Here is a 21,042-nt window from a genome sequence, read left to right on the forward strand (position 1 = left end):
CCCACCTGGGACAGTTAAACATTCATTTTTCGGTCTCTCTCTCTCTCTCTCTCTCTCTTATTGCGAATATTCTTTCTTTTCTGAAGACCTCTAGATTTTCAAATAAAATTTTGTATAGATAGTCATAATCAAAAACTGATTAATTTTCTATTATTTTTAGTCTTTACATAATTTTCAAAATTCTTTTTTTTTCTTTGATTTACTGTCCTTAAAAGAAGTTGTTTGTCCAAAACAAAATGTATTTTGTTTATCATCATTTTAACAACGTTTGGCAAGTTTGATGACTATAATTTTTTTATTTTTAGAAAATTATTGAATAATAAATTAAATTTAAAATAACTAATAATTAATTTTAACTTATTTGTTTTAAATTGCGGTACAATTTTAAAACTTCGGATTATTTAACATTTTATTTGTGGAGAAATGAACTTCATAGTGGGTAAACTGCCCGAAACATTATTAAATGGTGAAGAAAATAAAAGAAGTTATAAAAAAGGTTATTTATTTCGGAAAAAAAATTACAATACAAATAACTATCATAACAAATAACTCTGCTAAAAAAGAACTGAAAATTTATAACATTTAAATAAGTCTTCTATAATAGTTTTTGTTATTATCTAATTCATACTTTGTATTAAGTATATTCAATGCTATTATTATTTTTTTAATTATGTCACATTTTTCTTCCGAAAAAAATATGTCTCTTTCTAAATTAAAATTATTATTATTTAGGTAAATACAATATAAAAAAATTTATAATAAAAAGGGCATCTGTATTTACAATTATATTAAAAAATATGTTTTTTGACAAATATATTTGGAACTAATTATCGATGTACTTGGTTCTGTGTGTGTCTATAATCAAACCCATATGACGGGAAAAACACCTACTACTGTCAATCCAATTTTGATATAGTTTATAGTGTTATGTTCGCCTATGAATGCGCTTACATACTTTCCTTGATGCACCAATATTTCGAAGTGAACTGGTAGTTAATTAAATGCAAATAGTTCAATAGTCGGCAAAGTGGTTTCCGGAGAGGTACCACTCACCTATGGAGTACCCCAGCAGTCTGTGCTATCTCCAATACTATTCTCAGTATATAAGGCTGAAACTGCTGGAGCCAAGCATGACCGGTGCTGCATGGACCAATGCTGGACCGCTACTGTAGCGGCTTATGGCGATGATATAGCCATCTACAGTAGTTCAATGAGTACAGAGACAGCTCTACGGCAGGTAGAGAAGGCTTGTACGGAAATAACTACAAACTGGAAGGGCTGAATATTACAGTTCATCCCAAGAAGACCGATTGTATTATTATTTCCTTCCAAAAGAAAAGCGTCCTCTCCCTAAAGTGTATAGGATAGTAGGGCACGAGAAGAGATCTGTAGGCAGCATAGGCACCCCTGACAGACACCTGACACTATCTCGCCAGTAAGAAGTGCTCACTTCCCCTAATCTTTCTTTCCACCTCAAATTAAAGATTTTCAAGAGTGTGCTCAGGCCAAGCCTACTCTACAGAGCATCTATGTTGACCCACAGTTTCAGAGCGGTATACTCAGACGAATAGTGAGACATACTTCACTTCAAAGAGAAAAAACACACCACGTACATACAACTTTCGAACTACCGACTATGCCAGAATTTATATCGAGGAGGCATATCAATTTTTTGACAGCCTCCAGTACTATACGAACCCATTATTCAGGACGCCGGCATGACGGCCACAAAGGTGGCAGTCACCCACAGACTCACACTTGACTGAGAACTACTAACTTACTAACTAGAGACATTACAAAATCTGATGAGCCCCAACTTCAGACAGCGGATTCAATCCATATTCCAATTTTCAGGCGTATACCATCCTCACTCCCATATTTCAATGCATTTGATCTGTAGTACAAGAGATATCAACCATTATAACCACCTGTAGTGTTAGTGTTGGTAAAAAGGTAATTGCAACTATTTTAACTTGAAACTGCATAAATTAAACTACCAATTTGATTTACGATTGATAATAATTTCAATCACTTGATGAATCACTTTAATTTTAGTACTGGCCAGAAATTACCATTACAAGTTACAACGGAAATAGTTACAATTACTAATTACAGTCGAATGTAATTAAAACTACATTTTGCTCAACAGTGCCGTCTAATTCTTTACATTAAAAATGACATTCAGTGAGCTAGATCTTAGATTAGACGGGATAGATCTGAGTGAACCCTAAATGTAAACACAGAAGAATCCTAAACGACCCAGAGAAACCAGTACAATATTCCATGTAAAAAGTAGAATTCCTATCTTCATAGGACTTGTTGGCAAAATAATAGGAAACCAAATATAATATAGAACCTTAAAAATAATTATATATATTTATTATAATGATAAGTTAATTTGAAGGGTTGGTTCCTCTTCACGAAGGAAGGGGAACCAACATATATACATCTACACTACATCAACATGGTAGTACATACTTAATTAATACATTTAGTATAATAAATGTACTTAATTACTGTTACCATCACCATCTTAAGGTAATATGTCGGACATCTAATTATTACGTTCATGAACATAAAAATAATTAGGAGTATAATAAATATCACTTGAGCAGCGCCAAGATGAAATATAAACTTCTTCCCACTCTATCAGGTACTTCTAGAATAGACCATAGCTGAAATATGCACGCCAGCAATTAGCACTAATATACAATTAGTGACTCGTCATCTTCAATGTCTCGGGCGTCTGTCTAGTTCTGCGTAATGTATGGAACCAATGGTTTTCCTCGAAAATGATGAGCCATAATTTTTTTTTATTTCTGAAAATTCACCACTAATAAAATAAAAGGGATTGATTGGGAGGGTATATTTGACGTAGTTATGGTGATGGTAACTTTTTCTACTCAGTGTAAGAAAATACGGTACCTCGAAAACCTTTAAAAAGAGAAGTGAAAAAGGAAAAATTTGAAAGAAAATATAGATTTTAAAATGACCCAAAAAGTTCATTTGAATTCTCCAGGACTTTGATCGGTTATTGTCACCGATAGTAGTCAGGCACTGCCTTTTTGAAGACCTTACTAGACAGACACCTTACCCTCATGAGAATTCATTTTTAAAAAATCAGATTCAAACAAACATTTTTTATTTTAAGATATATTACTTTTCGTAGCATTAACCATTTTATTTAGAGTTGTAAATTTAAAATAATAGCTATAAACCCTTTTTGTAAGCGTGTGATTTACGAAATATTGCTCACTTCGATGCTCTAAATGATTTCAATTTAAGAAAAATTTGACTGTAAATTATAAGACCCACTATAACTGAATAAGATCTCTCTCTCTCTCTCTCTCTCTCTTATTGCGAATATTCTTTCATTCAATTTAATTTACTTCGATAATGATTAGAATTTTTTAACATAATTCCGCTTACTTTTAAGTAAGTGAGCCTCTTTATGACATCAACTTTCGTAGATAATACTTCAATTTTTTTGGACAAAAGGTATAATTATTTAATCTTTTCATGTGCACTCAATGAGGATCATTGCGATTTTGTCTACGTATAAAAATAAAAAATTGTGACCAATTACACCCCTAATTTAAAGCATTCCCATTTTATCTACGGACCAGGATCTTGAGAGAATTTCGGAAATAACAATGGCTTCACTGTGCTCCTAATGGACCTGCATCCGAAAACGATCTATTCATTTAATTACACTCCCTGCATTGTTTAACCAAACAATGTTGCAAACTTAAAACTATCTGTCTATATAACTAAAAGTATTTAATTTTTCATTATTTAAAACCTCCGAAAATTGTTTGTTGTTTGAATCTGAAAGCAAAAAAATACTGGCAGTTATTATTTCTCTTATTAATTATTCTAATAGATATAAATAAGTTTCTCTCAACTGAACAGTTTATGATATAATTTTGGTAATTAATTAATGATACTGATATCAAATAGTAACAAATAAGAATTAATAGTAAATAATATAAGTATAAATATAAATAATAATTAATGGTACTATATTTTATAATATATAAGTTAGATTCATATCTTAGTGAACAATCCAATAGATTTAGTGGCGTTGTTGAGTACTTACAGCCCATGGGGCACGCCTGTTCATTTGCACTAGCCCCAAATTAAATAATTGGGTTTCTAACTTTTAAGAAATTTGGATAGACTGTTATTTAAACGAGACGAGAAAATGATTGGATGCAAGTATTTTTTTTTATTCAAAACTTCATTTATTGAAAGATATTACAATCTACACAGCGTTGTTGGGAAATAGGTAATAGTGATGATCGATTACATTCATACTTAAATAAAATCATATAAGAATAAAAATAAATTAATAAATGAAAAAAGTACATAAAATCTCTCTCTAACTGTATATAAACAGAAGGATAAAGGAAATGGACATAATTAAATTATGTACATGAAAATAAATAAAATTAAATAATAATAAAAATAAATAAGAATGCAAATCTACTGGGAGAAATATTTGTTGATTAATGATTGAAGAATATATAACACATTTGCGTGTTGTACAATTACGGGTATCATAACGCGAAATAGGCCAACATAGATAAATAACCAACATAAAAAGAAAATCGAAATACGTTTCTAATCTGGGTTATATCTGTAAATAACCAATATTGTTGAGGTGAAGAGCGTCACTTATATGATTTGCGTCTCAAACACTTTCCTATTTCAAGGTTTAATTACAAACCGAATAGTGTTATTATGGTATTAACGTCCGCAATAGGTCAAAATTACAGAATTATTGAAACAAAATAGAATTTTTGGGAAGTTCTCAATTCAAGTTGAGATTAGTTGACATTTTGCAGGAGAACTGCTAAATTCTGAACGGAAATGTTTAATATTCTCTGTGGGCGAGCTGTACTTGTTAATGAGAAATTAATTGTTTTGTCTTGCAATGAAATATATGTTAGTGAGTAGAAATGTTGTAATTTATTTCGCATTATATGAGCTCCCATTAAGTGAATTAAATTAAGTGTATGCAATAAAAATTACTATAAATGAATATTATTGACTCAGTTCATAGTCATCTAATAGACAGTAGAAATAAATGAATAAACAGAGTGTACGAAATAGAGTAGAAAACATTCTGAAAAGTACAGGAAAAATTTTGCGCTTTTAATTTTTTATATTTTGCTTTCTAATGTTGTAGAAAATTAAAACTATAAGACACAGTTATGGTTTTATAACATTAGGGGTATTCATGATCTTTAGTTTAACATGTTGAAGCGTGTTAAATGGAAAAACTCATGTTAAACGGAGAAATAATTGTTTCCTTTGCCATGTTAAAATGATATAACCTGGTAGAGAGTTTGTTAAATGGAGAATGACGTCACGCAACAGACCAGCTGAGTTCGTCAATGTTTTATTTGTTGTTGTATTAGGTTACTTGCTCGTATTTTTTGTTTTGAATGTGTTAGTATTGTTTTGAATGATTTTATAACTAATAAAGCAATGGATGACAATAATAATAATGAATAAAAACATAGAAGTAAACAATGACATAAAGTTTTGGAAGGGAAGGTTATAAAACAAATTTCTCAGAGCTCTTATGCATTTAACATTTAATATGACTTTAAATAGGGCTGCTCACAATACCATACCCATAAAATTTAACATGGTAAAACATTTTACATTTAACACAACATCATGAATACCCCTATTATACCTTAAACGATGAGTAATTTTTTTCTCCTTTCAGTTTAGATGAAATTATTGCTTTCAAGGCTCTCAAATGACATAAAGTGGTTCTCTAAGAAGGATGGTCGATAAAAATCGATAAGAATGATATGCCGAGTAACTTACCAATTGTTAAACATTTAGATAAAACTATTCGATTTAGCATTATTTTGATTTTTTAATAGATGCTGATAAATTTAAAGCCTGTGGAAAGTAGACTGCTTAATTATGTATATGTAATTGAGTATGTTGGAACCTCATGCCTTCACCTGTACATCAAATATTCAATCACAACTGACGTTAAGGGTTCTTCCTACCTCAACGATTTTTCCGATGAGTCATCTTCATACTTTTTTTTTATCAAATTCTCCCGGAGCCGCTGTGAAATAAATATTGACTGCTCCAGATGGGAAAGCAATTCTACATTTTCTGCATGATTTTCAATTGCTGCAGCCTATCTTCGGTGATATGACAGCAAAAGTATACAATATTTTAGGGACGTGACGGCGGGTTGAGGCGCAGGTCCGCGTGCTCTCGGTTCGGAACGTTGTGGGTTCGATTCCCACCTGGGACAGTTAAACATTCATTTTTCGGTGGTTCCGAAGAATGAATCTTGACACTCCCACCTTGGTTAGTAAGCGGCGGCAACTTAGGTAGCCGCCAGGGGTTGGCAAAAAGGACCATTAGGCCCTCTTGCCGGACTTGTCCCCCCCACCAAATACCAGTACCAGAACCAGTATACAATATTTTTGAAAATGACACAATCATTGAGATATCTCAGTATAGAACAGCTGCTATGTTAAAAATCAGGAGCATCCTATTCTTACAAGAATTGTAGGAAGGTAACTGAAGAATTATTTGCCCTTGTTGGAGGAAAGGAAGATATTTAAACTGAATAAACTAAGTTTATAATCCAGTTATCTGACTAATATGATTGATCTTGAGATTGACAAAATGAATGACCTTGACCCCGATAGATAGAGCCAGCTGAGCGCCCAGTCAGTGCCCCCCTGCACGGACCGTTAGCCCTCGTCTATTGTCGGGGACCTCTCCCGTCTTCTTCAGTAGTCCTGGCGTTTCCCTGGAAGGGGATTTCTTTGCTACTCCCAACATACACTACATATTGCGTATTACATCTATGAAAATACTGGTTTTAGCTGTATTTTCACTATGTCCCTTTCTCAGATTCATGATAGCATTACAGAAGCTATTTAAGAAGTATAGGCGAAACATTTTGACCTTCAAACCTCTTTTTTTTTTTTCGGTAATAACTTGGCTAAGAGTTTTCGCGATCACAATACTTCAGTTTACTTTGTATTTCATATAAGGATAAGTGAAAATAAAAATAATTTTTTATTATACTTCTTTCTTTTATAGTAATCTAAAGGAATTCGCAATTTAAGAAATATAGAGATATATTATAATTTTTTTAAATACTGTTTTAACTCTGTGACACTATAATTTAAAAATATAATCATGTTTATAAACCGGAAAATTCAAGTATCGATTTAATCCATACATTGCTCTTACAAAAATATATATGTCAATTTACTATACCAAATGGTGGATCCTTAAGCATAGTGGGCGTTAGAACGGTATTTTTCAAGAATAACTCTTCTCTGCTTGGGTACCCGAACAAATACTGATGGATTTATAAATGTCATTTTAAAGTAATGGTTATCCATTGATAACTCAAAGTAAATCATAAATTTTCTTCTAAAATAAATATTATCAGTCAAAAGATAAAATTTCAATACATCATTCAAATTTATGACATTGTTATTTATGACTAATGAAATATTGACTGGTATAAATTTCTTTTAATTTTATATTTAAAACAAAATGTTATATCCTTAATCAGAATTTTTATGAAATAATTGATACTTATAATACATGATTCCGAAAGGACCATTCACAAAAAATCTCATTAAGTAAAGAGAATGAAAATGGTTTCGTCATTCTTCTCAGGCCCATGCGGCAATTCGACATTGACCTAGGTGAAGAATAACAGTTCAATGCACCTTCATAAATTCCTAGATTACTAAGTATAGTTCTAATAATGTTTTATTATTTATTTATTTACAACTGTATTACATAAAAATACATCTAGTAAATGTTATGGTAGTTCTAATACAATGGCATGATACAGACTTGTAGAGAAACTACCCGTTGGTCGCACTCCAATCTAATAATGTTATATGAAATATTTTATTTGAGAGCTTCTCATGTCTTATCGAATCAGTCTCACCTGTTAAAATTTATATTGTTTTATTTTTATTTTTTTTTGTAAAATTATGATTAAATCGAAGAAATGGCGAAATTGTATTAATAAAATTATTTCCTTCTCTTCCCGATTTTGCATAAAATTATTAATTGAAATATTAATTATTATTCACTATACAAAGTAAAAAGGTCAATATCTTGTAACAACTTCCTGATAGAGAATAACAGGGAAATAAGGTAATGATTTAAAGAATACAAAAACATAAATAATAAAATAAAATAAGAATCAATGCGAAGCAAAAATATATTTGGTTCATTACCATATTGTATGGCGTACACATAATAGAGTAATAGAGGAGTTTTAAGGAACAATTTAGTGCTAGAGAAAATCTGTTCCCAGAAAGACATGAATTAAACTTTTACGTTCGCTGTTGGAAAATGCTGACATACTACATTGAATAAATAACGAATTTTCACTCAGAGCTCAATATCCATTAGGCTGTCTGACGTTGAAAATTAATAACACTTTTTAAAGGACTATTTACATTAGATGAAATTTACTACTAACATGAGATAAAATTCAAGACCAATAGTTTAATATATGAAATTTGTAGTCAGGGAAAATATCGCGATCGTGCAAAATATCGACGTTTTGTCTGTGAACAGTCTACCTCAAAAATATAAAAGTCGTGTGAAACTCACATTAAATATTTACGGTGGGTATATGCCTAGGAAGCGAGGGGAACTATTTCGATAAAATCGACTGACCGGAAGTGCCACTTAATAAAATCGATTTTTTACATTTATACGATTTTCTGGAAAAAAAAACCTATAACGATACTATGCGATTAAACTCGGTAAGGAAATGATTAATTAAATTGTGTTTAATGTCAGCTAGATCTTATCTTCATTTAAATAATCTGAGATGGCTTAAATGACGAATTTTTGAAACTTCTTCAAAGTACCATTAATTTTGTTTATTAAAAAAAAATAATCATTCCCCATTATTAGCGAGAATAAACAATTGCTAAATACAAAATATTAATCAATTTAATGAATAACTAAAGGAGAAAAATTTAAATATTCGATTCGAACTGGAAAAGCCGAAACCACCTGTCCTGTTTTTTCCAATTGCATTATGATTTTTTTTCTACATTACGTATCTGAAATCTCAAAGGAATTTTGAGATATGGTTGCAGTCTGACTAAAAGGAACGTGGACCTAAGGTATTAGGCAATCTTGTAAAGGACAGGCTAAACAGTAATTCGTTACCTGAGGAGGTCATAAATAAATGACCATGATCATAACTTAATGATATTAAAAATTGAAGAGAGAAGGAAAATCTATTTAAAAAAAAAATATTTTAGATTTAAATTAGGGTTATAAAAAGATCTCTTTAAATTTTCGAATATAATAAAAGAGTACCACCTTCAACTTTGTTCAACTTTCAACAGAAGCCATTTTATGAGTGGAAATGAGTGTGAAAGAACGAAAAAAGTGAGGAGCATACTCTCTTCTAGCTGTGAAGAAGTTATATTAGCTGCGTGAATATCATTAAATTTTCCTAGTGAACCAGATGGTGTGGTTTAGCTCCGGAATGAATCATGTTTCAACCCTCCATTTAAAGCAACTAAGGTTAAAAAAAAATTAGTTAGTTTTTAAGTTGAATTTTAGACTGCGTTAGCGTAACTCATAGCAGAGCAAAAGCTTGGCAGACTGGTTTGTTTAGAATAAGTACTAATCCTAGTTTTATATGAGTCAAAAACTAAGAGGTACAATATAACTTAAAAAACGGACTTTTTGAAACGAAACTCATCATTTTTGACTTTAAATTCTCTGTAGTTTACATTATTGAATTTGAAAATTGGGATGAAATAACGTTTTTTTTATTCACACGGGCTCTTGGACTCTTAGTTCCTGATCAGTTAACGGTATTCGCCATGGCTTCACCTCAACATATTAATAGTCTAAGGCTAGTGCGAAATTTCAAAAGGTTTTGTGACTCAAACCTGATAGTTAACAAGGAAAAAATAAAAATTATTTATTTCTTTTTTCTTTATATAGAATAGAATGAGTAATTATTTCTTCTTCTTTTTTAAATAATTTGGATAATATTGATTTATAAACTACTGAACTAGGTTCACTAAAAATTCAGGGAACCTTATGTATTTAAAATTATATGTTTTTTTTAAATTTTAATCGATAATTTTTTAAAGAATAATTTTATGTGCGATAAAATATTTGTGAAATTGCAACTCGCACATACAGATTATTAATATTCTTTGAAAAATAAACTTTATCTTATATTTTTCCTATTGCATAAAGAGGTTGGTGATAGCTGAATAATTGTGATGATGAAATTAGATCGGCTGGTTATGACAGCTTCCTATTCATTGTTCCAGAAATGTTAGATTTAAACAGCTGACATAATCTGTGAATCAACATTATGTCTTTCTCAAATAATTTGGATGTTTACATTACTATTATTAACCATTTAAAAACTTCCACATGAGCAAACTTGAAATGAAATAATAAAATGCTTCATTATGTATTTTCCTCATATTATTAATGACAGTTTCGTTTTCTACACCATTCAAGAAATTAAAACGATGTAAAATCCAATTCGAAATCTTCAGCGGGTCCAACCGAATGTCTGAAAATACTAAAATTAAAAAAAAAAAAATAAAATAATAAAATCGGAAAATTAATAAAATAAAGAAACATTTTATTTACATCAAATTGATAAAACTATGTGGTAAGACCTTCTTGAATTCCTCAAGTCTATATAACAATGAAAACATTCTAGGTAGCAGTGTAAATGTGTAATAATAAAAAATAAAATATGAAATCATTCAAAATTTGGTTAAGCAGAAAGATTACAGGGAAAAAATAAAATAATTATTTATTTGTTATATAAATACCTAATTTAAGGTATCTGTGCATTTTATCTGTATATATTATTATCTATCCCTGGACAGATAAATAGGTCTCCAGTTTTTTTTTTAATTAAGTAAGGTGACTAGAGTTGATATAGTAATTAGTAAAAGTTTTTTTCAAAAACCCAACATAATTAATTTGTTCAAATTACTATGTTTTTTCTCTTTTTAGTTTCCCAACAATTGTTCTCCAGAATCTTGACAAATGTGTTTCCGGTGAAACATAATTAATCACGTGGGAAGGAATCAAACAGTAACTATCAGTCTCTTGATTAAAAATTAATTAATTAAAGAAACTATAACTGTTTTATTCGTGTTAATATAAACCATATCATTTTTAATGGTTTTGGATGACTTCTTCCCTTTTTGAAAAAATAAGTTATTCAGTTTTCTAAGAGTGTCGTATTATAAATTATTTTCCAAAATTCTCAGAATTTTAAGTCAAATAATTAATATTTAAGGTTTACAATCATAAGTACATTAATAATTTAAATAAATTCTATTTTAAAGTTCAAATACGATTTTAAAAAACAATAATACTAAAGAATTGAAAAAAAAAATTCTATTCAGTAAATCCTTTAAAAAAACACATGTATATAATATGAACATAGTCAAGTTGAGCGAAAAAATAAAGTAGAAGAATTCATCACAAATCATTTCATATTTTGCCTTAAAAAAAATTAAAACATCAGTTGTTCGTCATTCCATGGCTGAAATTAATATTCTGAAAACTTCTGGAAATATTTTTAATAAAATTAAAATATGGAAAAATAAAAAAATAAAAAATAGGGGAAAAACAAATATTTTTCAGTGTAATTCATTAAAAAATTATGTTTGTCTAAATCAATCATTTATTTTTAAATGAATTAAATTAAAGTACAGGATTATAAAATTGAAAATTAATAATAATAATAGGAAGCTAAAATCGTAATAGGAACTAATGGTTTTATTTCTTATTATATTGTCAATTGCATGTTGTCAAGATAGTAGGATTCGATAATTACAATTCCAACAGTTCAATCACAATAAGTTATCGTACTTATAGTCCAATTGAAAACTAATACCCGTGAAGATCCATCTACAGTTATGGGCAAGGGAAATCTATTAAAGGTGCCGCTTATTCCGAGTGCACAAGAGGCTGACGACCCCCAGCCGGTCTGGGTGATTCACTTTCTTCAAGCAACCATCTTCAGTCTCTTACAGTATCCGAACTATCAGTCCAAACCATCTTAGACATTATTGCCAAGGTAGCAATAATATTTTCTAGCTAAGAAAAACTTCTGTACTTAAAAGAAGGAAGTAGAGAATTCAATGGCGGATCTAAAGAGGCATGAAGGGGGTGCCGAACTGATTTCAAGGAAGGATGACATTTTGCTCTATGCAGTCCTACTCTACTCCAATTTACTCTTAATATTATATGCAAACCAATATAATATTTGATTATATAGAATATAATTTGGATATAATATATTTGGAAAATAATGGAAAAATATATTTGGATTATATACAATCCAATCCATGTTTGATGAATGAGGGGCTTTTGCCTCTAGGGCCTGTATGCTACACCGGTTGTGGCTAATTTTATATTTTATATAAACTGGGTATCTAATCCTTCATTGGATAGGTGAAGAATCCAAATATTGACCTGTCATGAGTTTATTTTTTATTTTAATAACATTTTTATCATTCCGAGTTATAATTTATAAGTAAGTTTTGATTTTGGCCCCGGTCCTGTTTTGAGGTGAAACTATCGATTAAGTTAATTTTTTTTTATTGCAAACTACCGTATGCCACTAGGTGACTCAGATGGTACGACAGACCCGAATTAATTATTGCACACTTAGGATACTGAGTCACTCCAGATCTATAATGGGCTTCCCGTTGAGGTGACTTGTACGAATGTCTGCACGCGATAGTGCGAATGCCATGTCTCAAGAGTTTCGATTCATTGTGGTATTAGTTCAAGTTTTAGCGAGTACAATTTTAGGATAGGCAACTAAGACATATAAATAAAAAGATGGATGAATATTTCGTAATTTGTATCCCCTATATTTGTAATTTAATTCTGCAATCAATATTGGCATTCAAATTAGAGTCTTATATAAATTTTAAATGTATATATTATTTATTAATTGAATATAAATGTACATAATGTAATTCGCAGATATACACGCTAATAGAAACAATAATTTAAATATTGTATATGTTATAACATGTATCATGTCACAGGTAGGTAGGTAATGTAACCTTTTAATTTTGTTCTGAGAAATAATTTTTAAAAAAATAGTTAACCTATATATTCTATTGATATTAAAGGAATAGCCATTTCTATGAGAAATATGTTAAATTTCTTAATGTAGTTTGGCGATATATGAGCAATTGTTCAACATTCTTAAATTGCACATACCCCCATGATTGTGACGAACTAACCTGTATTAGAATATTGGTAAAATGATAATTGATTTATAATACAAGATAAGAATAGATCATATCAATCTATTCTTATTGCTTATCTGTGGATGTTAGTGAGTGAGAGATTTCGCTGTCGCATTTACTTCTAGTGGTCTTCTCGCCACCTCCCTCGTCCAGGTCAAGCAGACAGATGTGTCAGAGGTGGAGACCCTGTATATCGTCTGGTGTCCATATAGTACAACAGCTTAAGAGGAGAAAAAAGGCAGTTATCTCACCCCAATTTTTGATTACTTTAATGAAAACTATGTTTAATTAATAGTCAAAATTAATGAGTCTGCCAAGTATAGGTAGGGGGAATAAAAAATGGCGGCTGTTTCAAAGCGATAAAAAAAACTAATTTTTTATTCGGAGCTCTATATTTTAAAAAGTAGGAACAACACAAGAAAACCTAAGAGAACGCCATTTAAATAAGAGTAAATTTGCTAAAACATGAGCCCTAATAGAGTTATTTACGTTAAATAGTTTTCAAGATATATTTTTTTAAAAAGCAACATTCTATAAAAATGTTGTATGGGACGTACTAAAAGATCAGTAGTTAGTGAATTTATTTTGAAAAATTATATCTCAAAAATTATTTGACGTATAGATGTCTATTAGCACTCAAATTAAAGCTAGTGTAATGAGCTATAAAGTATTTTGTAATCTTTATCTTCATAGGAGTAGCAGTTTCATGATATTTGCTAAAATAAATTGATTTATAGTTGTTCGGACAAATTTTCATTTGCCAAATTAATATTCATATGTGAATATCATAAAAACTACTACCCCTACGAAGATAAGTCGTCATAAACTAGTGTATAGTAAAGTGTCATAAACTACTTTATAGTAAGTTAAATTTCCTTTATTTTGATTGTTGGCAGACATATTTGCGTCTTATGTATCTAGAGATAAATTTGTTCAAAAATCCAAAATTTTATACGAACAACTAGAAATTAACATTTTGTGAGTTTATTTTGTCAAATATCATAAAAACTACTACTCCTACAAAGATAAACATATTTAACTATTTTGTATTAAATTTAACTCGCTTTAATTTGAGCGCTGGCAGAGATCTGCACGTCCAATGGTTTCTGAAATGAAGTTTTTCAAAAATCAAACTTATAGTCCGAACAACTATAAATCACTTTATTTTAGCAAATATCATGAAAACTACTATTCCTACGAAGGTAAAGATCTAGTGCTAATACACATCTGTACGTCACATAGTTCCTGAGATATAGAATTCTCAAAATAAATTAACTAACTACTAATCTTTCAGTAGATTTTTAAGAAATTTTGCTTTTTAAAAAGCTATATCTCGAGAACTATTTACCTTATTTATTTAACAGCAAATTTACTCTTCTTCAATTAATGTTCTCTTAGATTTTCTAGTGTTGTAGGTAGTTTTTAAGATATATAGCTCTGAATGAAAAATTAGTGTTTTTTTAAGGTTTTGAAACTGCCCCTACCTATACTTCGTAGACTCATAAATTTTGGCTAGTAATTATACCTAGTTTTCATTAAAGTAATCAAAAATTGGGGTGAGATAACTGCCTTTTTTTCTTCCCGGCTCTTGTACTAATAACAACGTTTTTCTCGATCAGAGGCCGGGCAGCATGTCTTCAGCTCAGGCGAGGTAGGAGAGGCAGTCAAGTTCTTGCTTGCATACCGCCATATATAATTTAAGGCGGCTTAGCAGTTGCAGCGTCTTCTAAGTATTTTGGCGTACGTGACATAGGCGGTCATAAGAAAACGAGACCCCTAACCCCGACTCTATATAAAACGAAAAAAGGTCGAAAACATCAGGTAATGCAAATCTGACAGTCGTCGTACTCACCATTTTAAATACACAACTTTTTTTCCGAGTTGGGCTCAAAGTATTTAAGTAAATTGTATTTGAATTCGAAATTACTCGAACTTTTCATTTATACTGTATTTCATTACCAAGGGTAATTCGTAACAAGTTTAACAACAATTTTCGAGTCCGGTGTAATCAATTGCAAAAGTACTCAATAATTTTAAAGTTTGATATAATCGATTACATAAGTAATTGTTGAGTTCTTTTGTACTCAACTCTCTGTAATCGGTACTCATATACGTTTTACTCAGAATCGAAAAATTAACCAATTATCTATTACGCAACTCTGTTCTCAAGAATACCGTCATGTCGGTTTTACCCTTTTGGGCCTTAATGTGACTAATATAACAATAGAGCAAGAGAAACAGTTACGAAATGGTTAGTCTATTGATAGCATGAATGAATCTAATAATAATGTACTATTAATAAACAATAGACAATGACAGTGGCCGAGTTTTTGTAATAACTATTCAACACTTAGATTTTGCGTCTTTTCTTTAATTTTTTATTAAATAATTTTCGAATACCTAGTAAATGCAATTAGTGATAAAGAACAAATTACTTACTTATCATCCACAAGAGAATATTGCCAATACAAATGAATATCAATATTCACTATAAGATTTCAAGTTTCTTAAAACCTGTTATCAATTAGTGATCAAAATGATGCAGATTATTAGATAATAGTTTACTATTTAAATTCGTTATTTATCAAGTAACTAAATAAAGAAGATAACAAGTTTATCAGAATCATTGTGTTACAGAGAAAAATGTTTTATTTAATAAAAAAGTATTAATTTTTTTAATTCTTCGAAAATAGTCGAGTATGAAAATCGGCCACCATTTTGAATCTATGGTTCTACGCAGTTCAATGGAAAATCGTTGTGTGACTTGTAACATTGGTATCAAAAATAAACAAAATCGTTCTGGGAGAAGAAGCGGACGAACTGATGTCTTAATTCTATTTTTGGATTCTACCTATCACGAAAGTAAAACCTCAATCAGATTCATTTTTTTTTTTATACAAAGCTTCATTATTCAAATAATGCAACAATATATATCCAGGATATCCCATAAATGAGTAGTCATATTGTGGAAGTAGATAATAGAACTTAAGAGGGACAAACAAATCCATGAAACCCATAGTCCGATTCTCAACGGTATGGAATAAAATTCAAATTTTGTGCTTTTAGCTGTTATCCCTGATTTTTCTTGGAAAAAGTCAAATTAATCTACTTTTAAACTTCATTGAAAAGTTTAAGAGGTACCAAATTAAATATGAGAAAATTTCCTATATGTATAATGGGTTGGATCTACCAAAACAGAAAATAAGCGTTCTTTGACGTTATGCTGGAAATTTAAGTTTAATATTTTTAAAAGGTTTTGAACAATTGAAGCAGCTATTACTATTCATTGGCTAGGCTGTAAATATCCCGGATCTCAAAAATACTTCTCCATTTATTATGCTTCAATATGGTGTAATACAAGGTTATCTTCATAGGTAATTAAGGACACGAGAGGGCAAAAATAAAAAATAAAAAATCATATTTAATTATAAATTGGCTTGGTTTTTATTGAAGTAAATATAATTAATTATTTTTTTATTTCGTTCACGATAGTTACAATTTTTATTTACAACAGCTCAAAATGCCCAGCAGCATCCTTTCTATATATACTACTTCTGAGAACATCACCCGCTCTTCTTATTTCCCTATCGTCTCCCTTCAGTTCCTAATACTTGAGAATTATTTTATTCTACAAATAAGTAAACAAGAAAAATAAATAATTTAGATAAAACCCAAGGCAACTTTTAATTAATAATAAACTTTCTTTTTTTTTATTTATTTATTTTTTAAACTATTTTAGTCTATCTTGAAATATTATTTCCAATCTGTTGCGTGCAGTTGGTTTGGTGCATTCTGTGTAATGCAACTTCATATCCCACGCGGCCCTGGTTTTGTAGACACCGTGAAGGACAGTTTCCAGCAATATGCTTTGGACAGTCCACACCTTCTTCCTTTGATATATCATGAGAATTTCTAATCAACATGATATATTGATTGGAAATTCTCTGTAACCATTTCTCATTAATTTAAAACATTATAAGCCGTAGTTCTCATGGTTTATATACCCAAAGAAAGACTAGTTATAGTTTTTAGTTTAAATTAACTGTATTTCTTTATTAATGAGTAATAAATATTAATTTTTCTTTATAAGGTATTACCCCTATCGTAGTTACATATTGTTAAATATTCTGAAAAGTACCTACTTAACTTTTAAATTATTATAAGCGCTCGAACCGAATTGACAAGTAGGGACGAAGCAATGAATGTACAAAAAATTACATCAATCAGCAATAATATCAATAAAGTGTTTAAAAATTCGATTAAATTAACTTCTAAGTAATCATAATGAAATTATGAGATCTGAAAGAAATTTAATTAACTCTTACTAATGTTTTTAATACTATCATTAATATTAAACACACTAAGAATCCTGAAAGCATATACATTACAAATAGGTATCTAATTTCTGTATAGAAAAGATCGATGTTCTGGTAAGGCTTACTCGGTCAAGTGGAGGGGTTGAAAGGAAAGCCCTATCGAGGAACAATGAAGATAAAAAAAAAATGAAATAAACTGCAACGAAAGGATTTCGTTTTCATGCAGTCATGTCCTGTAATAGATAATTTAAAACTTATAAATATTATAATGAAAGAAAAAAATTTAAAATTGTCAATCACTTATGAATTAGATCAATATTTAGATTGACTAAGTTTATTGCTAACGACGGTTAGACTAGGATGGATTAAACATTAATTAAATTTCTATGCATCCCCAGGTATGCAACAAACACGGTTTATTACAAGCAGTAATAAATCTTATATTCCTTGATTCATTTTTTCAACTTCTTATTTTTTTTTTCCATTTTAATACTTCATTTTTGGTAGTCAAAATAATGATTTTTAAACGGCCCAGATGTACTTAGTTTTCTAAACCAAAATTAATTGTTTGCTTTTTATTACACATGTTCTGAATCTCATTAAATATATATTCAAACAAATATTCCTAAGTCCTAGTATGTCAAGGAACTTACACAAACAACTTTGATATCAGAATATGCTCTATAAAATAAAAAACATTTGAGATAAAAATGTGACAAAAAATGCATGAAACATGTTGATCATATGAAGTATGATATGAAGCTTTTATATTTACCCTTTAATGAGGGTACTAAGGAAGACAATAATCAAAATGTTTGTACCCATGTATCAAAATACAATGCCATAATCCTTTGAGAGGCATACGTTTTGATAAAATTAAAACAATTTTTAAACTAGTAAAGCAAAGAAGTTAACGCGAGACACAGTGAATTTTAATTGGTAACTGGAAAATCTTTCGGAATGCCGGACATGCATTGGCTGCTTGTGAATTGCATTAACCCCTCAAGCATAGAATTATCACAACAGTTCATGCCGGGTTCAACGCACTAGTTACTAAAGCAGAATCCTAATCAGCCAACGGAACTTGAAAATCCGTGGTTTTATCACCTGGCTCAGGTGGGAAACACAAGGCAACACATAAATGACGGATGCTAAGGTGTCGAAGGATGACTTAGAAATTACAAATCCTGCAATTCATCCTGGATTGATGCGCATCTTGTCAATAATGGATTGCTAGGAGATGTAGTGTATTAAAAACTTATGTAGAGTTTCAGAGCAAAAACGGATCCGTCTGAAGTTGTGGCGGGTAATTTACGTCGTATTGTTGCGATGTGTACTATGAAGATAACGCCAAAAGCTTATAGAAAATTATAGAAAGCAGTAAATTGAAGTGAAATTCTTTCACCGTCATACTTTTATTTTGAAGATCGTTGATTGGCCGTGTGTGATGAATAAGAGGATAGTACAAGAGCCCAAGAGGAGAAAAAATGTAGTTATTTCACTCCAATTTTTTATTAATATAATGAGAAATATGTATAGTTATTAGTCAAAATCGATGAGTCTGCCAAGTATACGTAGAGGGAATAAAAATTGCGGCTGTTTCAAAACGTTAAAAATAATTAATTTTTCATTCGGAGATCTATATCGTTAAAACTAGCAACAGAAATAGAAAATCTAAGAGAACATCTTTAGAAGTAGAGTAAATTTGCTAAAATATAAGTCCTAATAGAGCCATTTACGTTCATTAGTTCTCGAGATATAGCTTTTTAAAAGCAACATTTCATAAAAATGTTGTACAAAACGTACTAAATCTACTGATTTCAGTGAATTTATAATGAAAAATCTATATCTCAAAAACTATTTGACGTACAAATGCCTATTAGCACTCGGATTAAAGCTAGTTCAATGGATTATAAAGTTGTCTATCGCCTTTATCTTCGTAGGAGAAGTAGTTTTCATGATATCTGCTAAAATAAATTGACTTATAGTTGTTCGGACAAATTTTTTTGTGCCAAATTTATATTTAAATGCGAATATCATAAAAACTACTACCCTACAAGAATATGTGACATAAACTACTTTATAGTAAGTTCAATTTACTTTATTTTGAGTGCTGGCAGACCTATGTACGTCTTATGGTTCCAGAGATATATTTTTTCAAATATCAAACATTTTGTTTTATATAACTATTAATCTTTCAGTACATTTTAAAGAAATGTTAAAGTTTTATCTCGAGAACTATTTGACGTAAATTAATAATAATTAACTATTAGGGCTAATATTTTAGCAAATTTACTCTTCTTTAAATAATGTTCCCTTAGATTTTCTAGTGTTGTTGGTAGTTTTTATGATATAGAGTTCCGAATGAAAAATTAATATTTTTTAAGATTTTGAAACAGCCGCCAATTTTTATTCCCCCTACCTATACTTGGCAGACTCATCAATTTTGACTAGTAATTATACATAGTTTTCATTAAATTAGTCAAAAATTGGGGTGAAATAACTGCATTTTTTTCTTTCCAGCTCTTCTACTAGAAGGACCATTTTGTTCAATATTTTCTTTTTTTCTTTACCTCTATTTTATTCCTATTTTCCTTATTATCCGTATTTTAGTGTGTAATGCATTTTCATATTTGTTTTATTATCTATTTTTTATACTATCCGTTTTCATAAATGTATAATACCTTTTTTGTATTTTTTATTTATTTATACTTTTCACTGTACATCTTAATTTTATTTTCTTTAATTTACTTTGTTAATGTTTATATAAATTTTCTCTTATTTTAAATCATATTTAGCTACACCTTTGTTTAATTTTATTTCATGTTCTCTATTCTCTTACTTTGTTGTATGATTTTCGTTTTTGTATTTTTATTAGCCCTGATGAAGCCCTACAATGTGAGGCGAAACTTAGTGTAATTGCCATTACTATCTTCCTTTAATGATTTTATTTGTTTGAACCCCATTACCACTAACGAACAGCTCCTGAGTTTTAGCGAAACTTGGAATTTTATCTTAAAATATTTTGTAATAAAATAAATTTCTTATAACTTTATTCGTTTTCTGATCAAACGATATTTTAAAAATTTTTAAAACGGACAACGTTAAAAAAAATTCAATTAATTGAAAGGACTACATGATAACATGGAAATTTTAAAACTCATTAATTTAACTATTCCTTTTTGTAATGTGAGACATTCAAAGATTTTTAACATTTAATTTACCCATATTAATTAATATTCTCATATAATTCAAAAGAAAGCAAGTGTTGTTAGTAGCTCATTATGTACTTTTAAACAAAAAATAAAAATTAAAAGTTGATTTTTAATTACTGTAGAATTAATTTTTCTGTGATACAAATATTTTAAATTCATTCTTTTTCTTATTTATTTTATTTTATTTTTTTGGCTCAA

General features: G+C 29.7%; 1 protein-coding gene across 2 annotated transcripts in view; it reads right to left on the reverse strand.

Annotated features, from left to right (window-relative positions):
• Positions 1-21,042, reverse strand: part of LOC106690856 (multiple inositol polyphosphate phosphatase 1) — an 88,306-nt gene that overhangs the window by 49,400 nt on the left and 17,864 nt on the right. Inside the window, exon 1 of one of the 2 annotated variants that reach the window (XM_014436437.3) lies at positions 7,276-7,312. The exons of the other annotated variant lie outside the window; for it this stretch is intronic. Within the exon in view, the coding sequence (XP_014291923.1) occupies positions 7,276-7,297 (22 nt within the window). The 5' untranslated portion in view covers positions 7,298-7,312. Of the gene's footprint in view, positions 1-7,275; positions 7,313-21,042 lie in introns of those variants that run through there. 2 annotated transcript variants of the gene reach the window in all.

Source organism: Halyomorpha halys, unplaced genomic scaffold (genome assembly GCF_000696795.3).
Source record: "Halyomorpha halys isolate HHAL.00 unplaced genomic scaffold, Hhal_1.1 Scaffold1912.1, whole genome shotgun sequence".
NCBI classification, from domain to species: Eukaryota; Metazoa; Arthropoda; class Insecta; order Hemiptera; family Pentatomidae; genus Halyomorpha; species Halyomorpha halys.